General features: G+C 43.2%; 2 protein-coding genes across 3 annotated transcripts in view; one reads left to right on the top strand and one right to left on the bottom strand.

Moving 5' to 3' along the window:
• Positions 1-14626, top strand: part of LOC126527645 (uncharacterized) — a 202351-nt gene that overhangs the window by 154957 nt on the left and 32768 nt on the right. The gene's annotated exons all lie outside the window — the stretch shown is intronic.
• On the bottom strand, positions 1869-9795 carry LOC126527730 (uncharacterized). The gene is made up of 6 exons (XM_050175606.3): positions 9777-9795; positions 8406-8551; positions 4918-5001; positions 4419-4457; positions 3667-3717; positions 1869-2015 (listed from the first exon to the last, which is right to left on the bottom strand). Exons 1-6 carry the CDS (start codon positions 9793-9795, stop codon positions 1986-1988), a joined length of 369 nt encoding a protein of 122 aa, XP_050031563.2. The 3' UTR covers positions 1869-1985.

The raw sequence follows: 14626 nt of genomic DNA on the forward strand, positions 1-14626 counted from the left end.
GATGGCGAGGATGCGAGCATGATGGGAGTAAATTCAACACGGAAATCGATCGAAATTAATAATGATCATTGATAGCTAATTCACGCAAAAGCAAGATTCACAAGGTTCAAAGGAAGCCGGCCTGGGTGGGATACCCTTCCGCTTAGTCTGATCCGACCGTCTGGTCGACGAATGACCTCGTTTTCTTTGAAAACATTGATTTTATTGTAGTCGGCGTAGTGTCTACCTTTTTCGTTTGATGACGATTATACGAACTTTTCAAAGTGAGTGTACAATGCGGCTGTAGGCTTCGCGTTTCTCCGAAACGGTGGCTTTATTGATGTACATATTATGATCAATTCACATCAAATGAACTTCAAAATACTGTGGCTTTAAAAACACTTAACACACATCAGATACAAATACAGTCTTTTCCTGCTTCCTGCCAGTGCAAATAAATGTATTCGAAAGCGTACCGCAATTCACGCCCAGCGATGCCGCTGTGTTCAAACTTTTTTTTATTGCTTACCTACAATTCAGGCCGTGAGGTTTGCTGATTACTCCGTCAAATGAGGCTCAGATATGACACCATAACAAATAAATATCGGTATCATCGCCGGTGCAGCAAACATAAAGTAACAAGGCTCAGACCTCTCTCCGCAAAAAAACTGCCAAGTGCACTGATCCAAACGACACTGTGGAACCTTTTCCGTCTGTGTGCCACGATATTTTATGACTCTGCGCTGTCATCTCGAGCGTCTCTATGGAATGCCAACTCAAATTCAAATTCAAATTCTTTATTTTGCAAAACAAGTTTTGTGGTTGACAGGGCTAAAAGCTGCGGTCTGCAGCATGACAGAGGCCCGGACACCATATTCAAGGTAGGGCTTGACCACGACGTGAATGTCGAACCGTTAAACAAAAACGTATGGAACAGAAAATACCAGTTCATCAGAATAAGAATACATAATACCAGATATGATGCTTTTATATACAGAAGCAGATATATCTTTTGTTAAGAATAATGAAAACGCGTTTACCCTGCAGGGTAAAGGCAGTCGCGCGAATTACTCCCCATTACAATGCCGGCATTGCGTTTTTATAAGCAAGTGAATTTAGGGCGATCTTCACTCGAAGTCGCAATTTCCCAATGTCGAGTTAAAAAAAAGAACGGTGCCTGATTGATGAGTTGCATGTCCTAAGCCTCGTCGGAAGAAATAGTGTCAATTTTTTTTTTCAACATTTAATGCCAAGTTTTCATTCCTAACCCTCCTGGACGCTGCTGCTGCTGCTGCCACCGTCGTCATCTTGGCGCATAGCTCAGACACATAACAAGACATAAATAACTACGTTCTTCTTAAGCGTTATTCGTATATCTCCAGGTAATTTTCCTGATACCACGTCCGCTCTTTGCTGAATTATGCACTGACTGACGGTACCTAAATAGGCGCACCGCCACAAATACACGCCTCCAAGTGCAGAATTCCGCCCCAAGAATACATCTTCAAGTGCAGGCTTCCGCAGAACTATTAGATCAAACTCTTGCCTTTGCTTTGAGGAGTTGACAAATTCGATTTCACCCTGTCATCTGCTAGCCGCCTGGTTAGCTCAGATGGTAGAGTGGCTGCCCCGGAAAGGCGGCTGCCCAGGGTTCGTGAACAGGGCGAATTTTTATTCAACTGCGAGGCTTTTCTTTCGAGGAAACCGTATGGGTTTCCTTTGCAGCAGTTTGCTATATTTGGGTGAATGTCTCATTTTACTTTTATTAATGAACATCGGTGTGTAGTTAACATCAAGTAAGGTGTTGCTTCAACAACTTGTTCACTGTTAAAGAAAATTTTGGGGTGCAGGCATTGGCCGCTGCAAAATAAGAGAATGAAAAGTCCATCGTGAATTTATTTATTGCAGTTGATGAACAATACCAGGAGGAAGTTCTTTCCTTCAAGTTGTCCCATATGGTTCAAGTGAGCGTTCAAATTCCAGTTAGGTGCTGTTGTCTGAAGCCTTCACTGTTTCCATTCGGGGCGAACGCAGTCCTGGAACAATATTGATCACCAGTTTGTGAAATGAAATCAAACTCTGTCATCTTTGTAAAACTAGTTATTGAAACTCTCTCCTGCAGCTGCACAGCCTTTCGTTTCCTTAGTTCACTAGGCTTAATGCTATGAAGCAGGGAAATGTGATGCGTCATTTTTGTAGGGGCTCGGCAAGGTTCGTAATAGCTTCCGGATACATTTTCATATCGCTTGTGTTGTACGCTTCACATGTGGAACTTCTTCTTCAATACATTTTGCTTCACGCTTTATGCTATTAACTTTCATGTTTCATTTTATTCTATTGACTACGAACTAATGTCGGACTTACTATCTTGTTTTGTAGGATTGATGTTCAGCATGGTATTACTGTGTTAATTCTAGGAAAAGTCCATGCGTAGCCTATTTGCGAGTTTATTACAAACACCAAGCGAGGAGCACTTTTTGGCATCTCGTAAACAACAGAGAATTTTAGCTTTAACGCTTCGTGATATGTCATGTTACCGGAGATACCAAAGGCACTTACAGCCCTATAGCAGCGACATCTTATTATTATTATTAACTGTTTTGTAAGCACACATACATTTAACAGGAAAGGGAAAGCGAGGAGCACCAACCACAACAAATTCAAGGTGTGTTATTTTGCATACATATTTTCGTTAATAAAACAACAGCGTTTAAACGATTATGTTGCTGCTCTGGCGCTTTACACCAGTGGATTAGAAGAGTACGATTGGTGGCTATATAGATAGCTGTGTCCTTTCTGGTTACACTGTGTCCGAACAGATCGTTCCACTGTCAGGTTTCTTGTGTAAACTGCTCAGGTAACTAGATGTTCCATAAATGGTGGGAATTCGTTTACCTAGCAGCTAGAACTTCCTGATAAGTAGCTAAGATTCCTACCTTAAAACACATGTCTTGAATTTCTGAAGTTATTCAAGGATCAGCTTGGGATGAACAGTCTCATAGGATCACGCATGTTTTCTGTTTTCTGAAGTGCGCTGTCACAAGCTTTTTCCTGCGTAATAAATTACTGCCTTGTCGCAATTTCAGTGCTTTTGGAACCGAGTGCATCAAAAACATTAAGAACCCGCGGTCGATGCATAAAACGATGTAAAAATTGCTCCTTATTTAAGTATTAAAAAATAACAGCTTACATGTTTACGCTCCTTGTGCATTATAACACCACGTTAATTAAACAGAACAAGACAGGAACAAACGGAAGGAACGTGTAGAACCGCGTTCCGTCTCCTGTACTCCCAGTATTTCCGCGCTTTCTGCCTTTGTTAAGCTGTAAATTTTACGTTAGTGTCGCTTACCTTTTTCTTCGAGGGGAATCAGTTGTGGTTATCATCGAGTCTAGATGTCAGTATACCGTCATTTCAGAAGCAGTATACGCACCTCTTGGAGTCAAACAAGCACGAGACCTCAGTAGCACTGACAGGGAATATGTTCCGACAGCTGAGAAGCCGCAGTTTACTCCTAGCAGTCGTGTCCCAGTGGCAACTAGGTCTAAGAATTCCGGACCGATTTTGCTGTTGTTTACGTCAAGTTGATACAGTTTTAGCGTATAAACATATCCGTCCCTATACCCTGCTGACTCTCAACGTGTCGCCTCACGACACTCGTCTCAGGTAGCAAGCAGCCAACCCACCCTGATCGCACCATGAGCCGCAGACTCTTTCTCAGTAAGTGGTGTAGATTCCTGCAGTAAAGAAAGAAAGAAAGATTATGCTCCTAACACTGACGTGTCAGTAAAGGTGTAACCTTGCCCGTATTACATAGTTTAAAGTTTTAAAAAGCGCCACACCTATTCATTGAACAACTCAACAATGTTCTCACTCGGTCGTTATTGAAAATTATATTTAGCAGTTGTGTGCCTTATACTATGAGTACGAAGGAGGAAATAAATGTTGAAAAAGGCTGCGCACCCTTCTGCTAGCATTTAGGCAAAAGGTAAGTTGTTGTGGCTTCCAAGGTGTCATAGTAACGAAAACAAACTCGCCCTATCACCCACTTGAGGTTGCACCCGAATTACATTATGAATCGCATCGCAGCTAAGCTTCACTAAATAAATCAAACGCATTTGCAATTATGCCCCATTTTCTCAGTGAAGCCTATGTGAAACAAGATTACCATGCTCAGCGAATTTAATGCAACTAATTTATAATTAAATTAAGTGTTATACAGCCGCCATGTCAAGAAGCTGCTTACTTGCTTACTACAGCTTACTAGGTGAAACACTTTTCCAAAATATGTTCTATTTACTTAATGTAACACTTGCAGACAGGGAATTAGAATGTATACACACGCATGTGTACCTGCCGTGAAGAACAAGCACACATTTCGTAAAGTTGCACATAAAGTGAGTGATGGAAGCTTATTCCGTAAAGAATGCAGTCATACCATAATTCGTTTTGCTACTTCTCTGAAGCACTGTCTCACCTGCAAGAAGAAAAAAATATTGCACCGTGATTATAGTAGAGGACAGGCGCGATAGAAGTTTACTGGTACTGACTCTTGCCTCAGTAATTCAGATTGATTAGTAATAAGTAATCTAGAATTCAGCGTTTACACCTCAAAACTGAATTAATACGATGCTGCAGATCAGGCTAACATTTTTACGATAGAGAGGAAAGCGTCAAGCTTAATGAACAAAACGCTGCAGCTTTTGCTTCTTAGTAAATATAAGTACGCGTCTGAGTACGCGTTGGAAATCTTCAGCGAGCCTTTGACATGCCAACCCATGAACCCAGCAACAGCTTAAGCATAACTTTTTCGTGCATTTTCAAATGTTCTATGTTTGAGCATTTAGCGAACCATGAGATTTATTATGCACAGGAATGAGTGATATCTCAATTAGTCACAACCCTAGAGGCGTGTAACCAATGTGCGTTGTACTCACGGCACGTTCTCTTTCAGTGGCGTCTTCGATATCCCACTTTGTTGCCGCGCATTGCGTACCTTCTTTCGATATGGGCACCGTCAGCTGGGATATGGTAATAAAGAGTGGCTTAAGTGATCGCAGTCAACAACGTGCCTTCCCCTTCTTATCGCATGTGAGCTATACAATCAAGAGAATGTGATAATCAAAGGAATGCTACCGGGGCGAAGCTTGCGCAAGTGTGCTACCGCGCCAATTATTGCGGCAGCGTCTGGCTGTACTCTTGCTTTCTTGAAACAGGTACTTGCAGGGGGGGGGGGGGGGGGGCGTAGTCGGATAGGCCTAATTTGAACGGGCGAGGTTCTCGCACTCCTACAAAATGTGGTAAGGGAGACGTTAGCAAAACAGGACACATTTCAAACTTAATAGTCTGATTTAACTTATTTTGCAGTGGCGAATGAGATTGTTTATGTATTTTTTTTTCATAGTTTAAGCATTAGCTGTGATTGAGGAAGCTCTCATTTGGGCTCACTCTGCCTGCGTGTCGTTGCCTTCGCTGCCCCGGAAAGCTGACTGCGATCACAGCGGCAACGAGAGACTGTGGCCGTCCTTAAAATAGTCGCGAGATTTTAGCATAATGAAAAGAAAAATTGCAGCTTTCATTTGGTGTGTACACCTCAACACATGTTCAATACTGAAAATATATTAAGTTTTTTTGTAACCAACATTTCACTACGCACTTCGCTAAGGCAAAACTGGAAGCAGTAATATTGAATATTTAACAATTTTGTAGAACCTGCAGGCGTTGAGAAGTTTCTGCAACTTAGTTGCTTCACCGAATTTATGTGTGTTCTAATGAATACGAAGTTTACGACAACAGGAAGCGCAGCATTGACGCAGTCATTAAAATATGATGGACAAGTAAGCAAGTCAGCTTCTTTTATGGGAACAAAAGTTGTTTTTGCAGGATTTACTTACATGAGATATTTATCGCTCTCTTTACTGATGATAAGTTAGCTAAGACCTTTTCTTTCGTAAAGACCAGGGTAATCCTACTTCAGGTTCAATGCCCCACAAAAAATAGCTGAATTTCATCGTGCGATTTGTGAGAGTATGGCCCAAAGAAAGGGGTAGGTTGCTTATTTGAAATCTTGCTCAGTTTATTTGCAGCAAGTAGGTAATGCATTAGGATCGCGTTCTCGTGCCTGTATTTTGAACAAGACCGTATTTATTTTAACTGGTAAGGACGAACTGTGGAAGGGTCTTCCGCATCACTTATTACCATGTTATTTGGAGGCAAAGTTCGCACTTTTTTTTCCTGACAAATGTTGAGCACCTAAGTAAACGCATCATTCTAAGCAGCCTCAATATTTGTAGATGCAATAGTACTTGCAAAAATAAATTGAACATCACAGTGACCACCAACACCTCGTTTTTTGCGAATAGACCAGCAGCCATCGGTTATGGTGTGGGTTGGAGAAAGGAGGGGGGTGGAGAGGGCGGCAGTGGTTGGAGATTAATAGATTAGTTGAATGGAAGAAAGTAAAAAAAATGAAAATTTGAAAAAAATTCAATAATTCTAAACTTTGTAGCAATCTTGAAAGAAAATCGTTATTGGGTTTATTAACCCAATAACGATTTCGTATATTTGCAATGTACGCACTTTCTGGCTCCGGCTATCTAAAACTCGCCATGCCCAAGTAGATTATGTTTATTCAGTTCACATGTACAATATCATGGAATCTAATGTGCGCAGCAGGGTGCCCAAATGCTTATAATTGCATTTCTTATAGTCCGTGCTTGCCAGCATTTTGTAATTCGAGAATATTTGATAAGGATAGTATTAGCACATAACGTACATTTTCGTTTATGCTGTGCGATACTATGACGAGGTTTTCTCGTCGTCAGTGTAAAGGTTCGGAGAAGTGTAAAAAAGTGGTATTTTTTTCCATCATTCGTTTGGACAACGCCCAAGTACGTACCTGCTTGTCTGGACGGTAGCATCGCATGTGAGATGAGCGATAAATAGAAGTTTCGTTGTGACATTTTCCAGATTTCAGTGTTTGTGTAAATCAGTGTTTAAGCCACCACTTATGAGGCCTGCGGTGTGTTAAAAGGCTATCGCGGAACTATGCACTCTCGTCTGTATTGCTCGTAAATTGCGTGCGACATTGTCAGATGTTGTTTATTCCTCTCTCTTCTTTCTTACTTTATCTCTTTCTTCTCTTCATCACCTTATTTTTTGTCTCATGTGCTAGATGGAGACACGGTGTCTCTTTTACAATAAGGCTAGCCCGCTTTTCTTTGTCCATGTGGTGTCTGTATAAGTCTACTTGAATAATAATAGTAATTTCAGGCTCGGTGATTCGCTTTGAGGGTCTCGGCTCAACAGTGAGACTAGAACTTCAAGAACTTATGTCACGAGAGAAATGACGTAATGCCACCTACAAAACTTGAACTAATCTTTATTTATTTTTTTGTTTTTCTGTTTACTCTGCATTTGCCATGCTAGTGTACTGCTTGTCCTGGCCATCGAAATACATGCACAGGCACCACCGCTCTACGAGCTTGTGTAGATGGACAAACATTGCGTGCTCCGTTTCGGGGTTGGTGCGCCCTATTTCCAAATGAGCATTGCTGCAGTGACACGAATTTCAATCAGTGTAGTTTTTGGCCCCAAAGCGATGAGGAATAAGTTGAGTACGACGAGATGGCCTGGTGACGAGAAAATAGCGCCGATGACAACCGTTGTCGTCAGCGTAACGTAATGGACGAACTAACGAGACTAACCCAGCGTAGAACTTGTAATTGCTGTCGCAGCAAAAGAAAATATGTAGTGGCTTGACATTGATGTCCTTTGCGTGTATCAGGTGCAAGCATGAGAACCTATAAGCTATCTTGTGAGAAAACCAGTAACTTATCAGTATTCATTATGTTTCCTTCTCTACGTCAGAACCTTCATCATCAGTGTCATTGCCATACAGATACGGTAAAGAATGCTTTTAAAGGGAACCTTTTTATTTTTGCCTCTTCCCGGATTTTTTTCTGGTGTTAATTGCCGGCTGCTGTCGGCCAAGTACACAGTATGGGTCATTTGGTAAGTGAAATTCGGAGCTTGTCACTGGATGTATGCCGGAGTTGACAATTTGCAGCCACTAGTTATGCCTAACTGGCCGTGTGGCAGCGTGTATGTGGACAATCTCGGTTAACCGCCCCCTCCCCCCCAGAATGGGTACGTGCCAGTGGGTAGGCACCCTTGTGAACACGCCAAAAAAGTAGGCTAGAAGAAGTGAAGTTGGTCGCCAACCAAGAACCATCCGAGTGTGGAGAAACAGATTATCAAACGAGACCACAGCGTACATTGCGATGGGAGCGTGAATCTATACGTACGAGTAAACGGGAAGAATCAAACGTGAAGATACTTCAGTAAACGTGAAACAACGCCTCGCCTATATCAGGCATTCGCACACATTTTTGGGACTGGACAACATTTCGTCATGCTGAGTCACCTTCTTAAGTAGCGCCAATCCTTCCTCCGGATGTTCCGCGGCGCACTCTTGAATGGCTTTTACCCTCGTGAGTATCTTCTCCGCCAGCTCATCGCTACCAGCATGCTCACGAACATTTTCCTCGATGAGCCCGGCCACATCCTCCACTGCAAAGCCGCAAGGGGCATAATAACGAATGTTTAGTCGCTTCTTCAAAGCAATAGTGACACAATGAATATGGATGCTTGTGTTCTACGAGAAAGTCTTTTTTTCTCATTGTCAATGTATATACCAGTTCAAATTCAAAGAGGGGGGGGGGGGGGCGAACGAACAAATCCAAGCCCAACGGTTCGATAGTGTCTAAAGGAATAGTGACACAGTGTCTTTTACTGGTCAATATTTTTGATCAGATGAAGTTCGGAAACCTGTAAACACTGAGAAAAATATTGGCAAGCACAAGAACGCTGTAAATGATTGACTATACTTTAGTGCTTCTACAAACAAGTTTCAGTACCTGGGAATTGGCTGCAACGACGTCGTTTTCAGATTGTTTCGCTTGAGTTAGGTAACCCATTAGGAACGATCGCATGCAACTGTAAACTTGTGTTTCTTTAAGGGTGCCTTGACAAAGTTTTCAGCACTGGGATATTTTTAAACGGGAGAAATACTAATATTTGGTCACCTCACTCTATTGTGTAGATACTTCAGGCTATCATCTGCATACTATATCCCCCCGTGCAGGCTAGTAAACCAGAGCTACCTATGGTTGACCTCCCTGCCTTTCTATAAAACCTTTCTCTCTCTCTCTCTGCCAGGCTTTCATTACGCGATAGTGACGACGATAGCTTCATTCATGACAAGTTGCAAAGGTACGCATGGTAACTTTTCTTATCTGGTACTAGAAAGTCATAGTCAACAAGAAATAAGAAAAGCAAGTGTGCAAGGACATCCTGACTTTACATAACAGATCATGAGCTCTTCGAATTTCTTACCATTCTATAAAGTGCTTGTATATCTTGCCCACTTTTGTGTATGACTTTGATTGCGCCAGAAATGAAGGCACTATTTCAAGACGTAAAAAATGCTAACGAACAATTGATTGTCTGCAAATAGAGCCCGGTATTTTTGTAAGTTCGTAGTATCGTCTGAGCGGATGTTAACAACCATTTAGAACGGCGGAAAGTAACCTTATGCAGTCGAACAGGCCACTGATCATGGTTTATTCAAGGCTAGGTTATCAACAACATATTCGACTAGAAGCAGTAGAACTAGCTTATACACGTTAGCACGAACAGATGCGTCAAGCGCAACTCGGGTGCTTTCTAGCCTCAGATTTGCAGTTTTCCCTAAGTAAAGTTTATGAAAGCTGGCATTACAAGTGAAGCAACTTACCTTCGTCACCTGATACCATTAAAGCAGTACCAAGGAAGAGGTACACGACAAATATATGTTGCATCTTACTTCCAGTGATCTTAAGCCAGAAAGCAGTCGATGAGAGGTTCTGAAATTCTTTGCAGTGCCAAGTGCTTTTATAGTTGGACGTAAAGCTCAGGCATTCAGCTTGATGATGTTGCGCCCTCGCAACTCCGGAAAGCAGCACCTCCCACATGGCGTACAAATCGGCCTCAAAGAAATACTTGGCGCGTGACGATGCTACAATGCGAAAGATGTACAATAAAAACGCTCACAACTGTATTAAAGCAGCGTCAAATGTACAAGAGCAGTAGCGCTTTGCCACCGAACGAACCTGGAAGGTGATTTGGAAAGGTGACGTTCGTATTCGTGTAGTAAGTGTTTTACTTGGAAAATCCGTTTGCGATAACGACTTTCTGAATTGGCACGCCTACTACTTCAAGCCCGCTATGGGCGTGTACATATTTAGAGGGGGGGCATTTCTCTGGTTTTTCCGTACGATGAAAAGGACTAGTGAGCCGCGACGGAAAAAGAACAGAAGGCATTTTGAACGTTGAGCATGCATTGCCTTCTCCTTGTTCAGCTTATAAGGATAAGAATAGCACACATATCTCTGATCCTATGTAATTGCATACGTAATTAACAGCTTCCAGCGGGGTGGAAAAACGAAGCTATAATTTTCATTATCAATTGCAGAGTAGCAAACTAGAGCGCACTAGCTCAGGTCGAACTCTTTGTCTTTCCTATCAATAAATTCTATTCTCTCTTCATTATCAATGGTTTCCCCAGGCCAATGTACCTGCTTAGTTTAACATTGGGTAATACTCCAAATGGTTTATTGTAATGAAAAGGCCTCAATTAACAAAGCTTGTATTTTGACACGATAACGTTAGGGGCCCCGCATCGCAAAACACTCGATGTCGGCGTCAGACGTGACTTGGCGAAAAATCATTCCCAACCACAACGATGCAGGTCCTCCGCATAGCGCAGAGGCGTTACTGAATTAATTGAATCCCTCAAAGTAAAATACTTCAGAAAAATTGTAAAGCACGACTTAAACACAACCTGCAGACATGATAGCGATAGTTTGTAATTTGAATATATGACAAAACACAATTATGTTACGTGGAAACTCAAACACAATCCCCTTTTCCAGCGTTTCTACCATTCAAAGAGCGGCGAGGCCCGCTCGGCTCCTTGCAAAAACACTATCGCTCTCGCCTCCGCGCATCCACAAGAAAGCCGTGGTTGCCGGGAAGCGTGACAAGCAGTGAGGAATCTTTGAAATCTATCGCATCCCTCTTAAAAGGTCAAGCCTAAGCGACCTCCACATTATTTTTATTGCGATAGCAGTTATGGGAACACTCCAGGAGCACTTCTGCCGTCGCAGTCGCCGTGATGTTCCCTATGGGTCAAAGCGTGTGAGGGTGAGGCAGCGAACGTGGTTCAATCGCGCGTGCGGGAGCTAGGAACGCAGCCCGGATGCGTGCCCTCTCCTGTGGCGCGTGAGACAGGAGGGTCAGGCGCGCGAGGAGGGGCGTTCTCGGGCCACAACTAGGGTGCCTCGATGTCCTCCTCGTCCGCCGCTCCGTACAGAATGGAGAGAACCACGTCGTCTACTACGGCGTTGGCCACGCGAATCGTGGACACCTTAGCAGACGCCTTTGGCGGACGCCGTAGGCACGCGTTGCCGGCGCTCGTCTGTCTTGAAAGCGAACTGCGACGTAGCCAAAGTTCGCGCCCGCGTGGTCGCCATCTTCAAACCGGTACGCCATGTTTGCAGAGTGCGTGTAGTGCCGGTAGCTTCGTATGCGCTTCGCTTTCGACGTTTCGTTCGCGCTGAAGCGACAGATGCACGGTGGTCAATTGCCTCGCGGCTGCTGCCGCGATTTCTCACTCCAGCGTTTTCACACACAGTTACCGCTGTCATCGAGGAAGATGTGTTCATGTTTACCTGTGCGTGCGTGACACCGTGCTGGTTAATTTAGTTAAAACACGTTGACGGATTAGTTTGTTTGAATCCATGATAGATTGTTTAAGCGCGACTGAACAAGGATGTAGAAAGAAGCCGACACACAATGACGGCGCTGTCTCTGTGCGTCTGTTTCTTTCTGCGTCCTCGTTGAGTCATGCTTACGTATTCTGACATCGTTAATTTAGTTGGTAATCGAATCTTTACAAGATTATAGGGCCGATAAAACTGCTATCCTTATTTCGTACAGCTATCTACTAATTTACTGCCACAATCGGTGCTTCTCCTTTTGGATGTAACTGCGAATTTTTGTGGAAGTTGCTTGCCATTTGGATGGCCACCTCTATTATTATTATATTCAACGAAAACATTTTTTTGTATGTCTTTTTACGTAGAATTCTAGCGTAAAAAGGTTATGTAAATCCGGTTGGGCCATATTTTATTTATGACGCTACTTACACATCCCCTCTTTGAGCCTGTGCATTATATCAGAAAGTATCATTCTTTGTTGACTAGTTTTAAAAGTGTAGGGAGGATAAAGATCGGACTGCTTGATTTTTGACTAGCAGTTATATCTTTCGAAGTATCGTGACTACGATAAAGCGCTGCCTCAAGGCGCCCTGACAGATTAACGTGGCGTCTATTTTCGCGTGTTGTTTCTAAGCGATATCTATATTAGTCTATAGTAGCCACAGGCAGCAACGCCTATCTCACACCACCCTCGTCTATCTCATGCCAGCGTGATAACATGCTAAACGAGATCCTTGCGCGTTCTGTCACTTTCAATATTCTTTTTTTATTCCTGCGCAATAACAATTTATACAGGGTGTTAAAAATTATGATTTTTGATTTTCATAAAATTAGGCACTGTGAGGAACGCGAAGGCCACCTGTGCAAATAAGTCATGTGGCCAGGGTGACACAAAGTGAGATGATAATTATCGCTCTCAGTGCTCCAATTAAGTAAAATTGAATAATTAACTTTTTTGTTGACTGCATTAAGTGGGTATGTTTGTATTGAAAAGTTAGAGGCAGTCGTGTTTGTACATTGTATCAGTTAGAAGAATTCTTCTAGTGCGTCTGTGCTCCGAGATATCAGACTCCAAATTCTAATCGTCGTTTGCATGATTACGCACGCAAGAGAGTTAGGATCGGTGCAAAGCTCCTCGTTTATGTGACGCAGCTGCTGCGCGCGGCATTTAGTCTGACAACGGGGCGGAAGCACTGGCAGAAATGACAATTCTGCTCCTTCCTTTGCGTCCTTTACGTTTATTAAACAAAATTACGTTTCAGGTGTTCTGCTTTCACCGGCACAGCCCTGTTAGAATATCAAGATTTCTTTCTCTTGGAAGCGCCTAGAGAGGCTGTAGCATGTGCCCATCTGGTGATTAAGGCTGAAGCACGTGCTATTTCGATCTGATGATTCTGGCACAAGCCCAATGTTGAGGCGCGAAAATTTTGACAGGTCAATGAGGGGCCGTTCGCGTGTGGCTTGGAACCATTCAACAAGTTAAAGAGGTCAGCCTGCACAAACACTTGTGCGTACAAGGAAACCCTCCAAAAGCCGATATAATAATTGCACACAAGCTGCACATAAGTACCTTCGAACCGAGCAAGAAACACGGGGAACGTGTTAGTATGGTTGACTGCGACTATGTCCGCCAAGCACGTGGCACTTGGAAACGAGTCTGTAACTACTTTACTTTTTTTTTCTGCAGCACTCGCCTGCATGGAGGTTTCTGTGATACACGTGTGGGCTTCAAAAAATGAGAAAGCCTTATGTTCTTTCTGCTCTTAACTCCCTTCCCCTGCGTAGGGTAGCAAACCGCACGCACCCCTGTCTGTCTTTCAAGGCTTTCCTGTTTAATGCAATTAGCATTCTTTGGGAACTTCACGCGCTTTTATTGGACAGGATTTGGGGCAATTTTCCGGCATATTTGAGTGGCTAGATAATCCGGTGTCAAGCGGGTACAGCACCGCGCTGATGTGCTGAGGCAACAGGATTCGAATGCAACCTGTAGGCAAAATTTGGTAACTCGGTATGTTCCACTGGGTGTGCGCCGCCTTTAAATAAACCTCTTTGGCGCCAACTTGAATCGTTTGGTATGTTCCGCCTGTTTAATGACACAAACACGAAGATCCTTCTAATTTCTACGGTGCTAGGCTGAATTGAAACCGCAACGTAAATATCAAAAATCGATGGGGGCGAAATGCGAAAACACCCGTGTGCTTAGATTTAGGTGCACGTTAAAGAACCCCAGGTGGTCGACATCTCCGGAGCCCTCCACTACGGCGTGCCTCATAATCAGAAAGTGGTTTTGGCACGTAAAACCCCAAATATTATTATTATTATTAAATATCAAAAATAGCCTTGGCTGAACATATATTCACAAGAGTAGATATTTGGGTTCGTTGGTGTAATATTTTGAAAATTTTTTCTTGTAGCGCAAGAAACACGAGGACGCAGAAGAGAAAAAGAGACACACAGGCGCTAACTTCCAACAACTGTGTACCCGCCGTCGTTGCTCAGTGGCTATGGTGTTAGGCTGCTGAGCACGAGGTCGCGGGATCGAATCCCGGCCACGGCGGCCGCATTTCGATGGGGGCGAAATGCAAAAACACCCGTGTACTTAGATTTAGGTGCACGTTAAAGATCCCCGGGTGGTCGAAATTTCCGGAGTCCTCCACTACGGCGTGCCTCATAATCAGAAAGTGGTTTTGGCACGTTAAACCCCATAATTTAAAAAAAAAAAAAACTGTGTGTCCGTTTTTTTCTTGTGCGTCCTCTTGTGTATAGAGCTACAAGAAAAACATCAACATATATATTCGCACAGGCGACACGTGCACCTTTGGTGCCG

Source organism: Dermacentor andersoni, chromosome 9 (genome assembly GCF_023375885.2).
Source record: "Dermacentor andersoni chromosome 9, qqDerAnde1_hic_scaffold, whole genome shotgun sequence".
NCBI classification, from domain to species: domain Eukaryota; kingdom Metazoa; phylum Arthropoda; class Arachnida; order Ixodida; family Ixodidae; genus Dermacentor; species Dermacentor andersoni.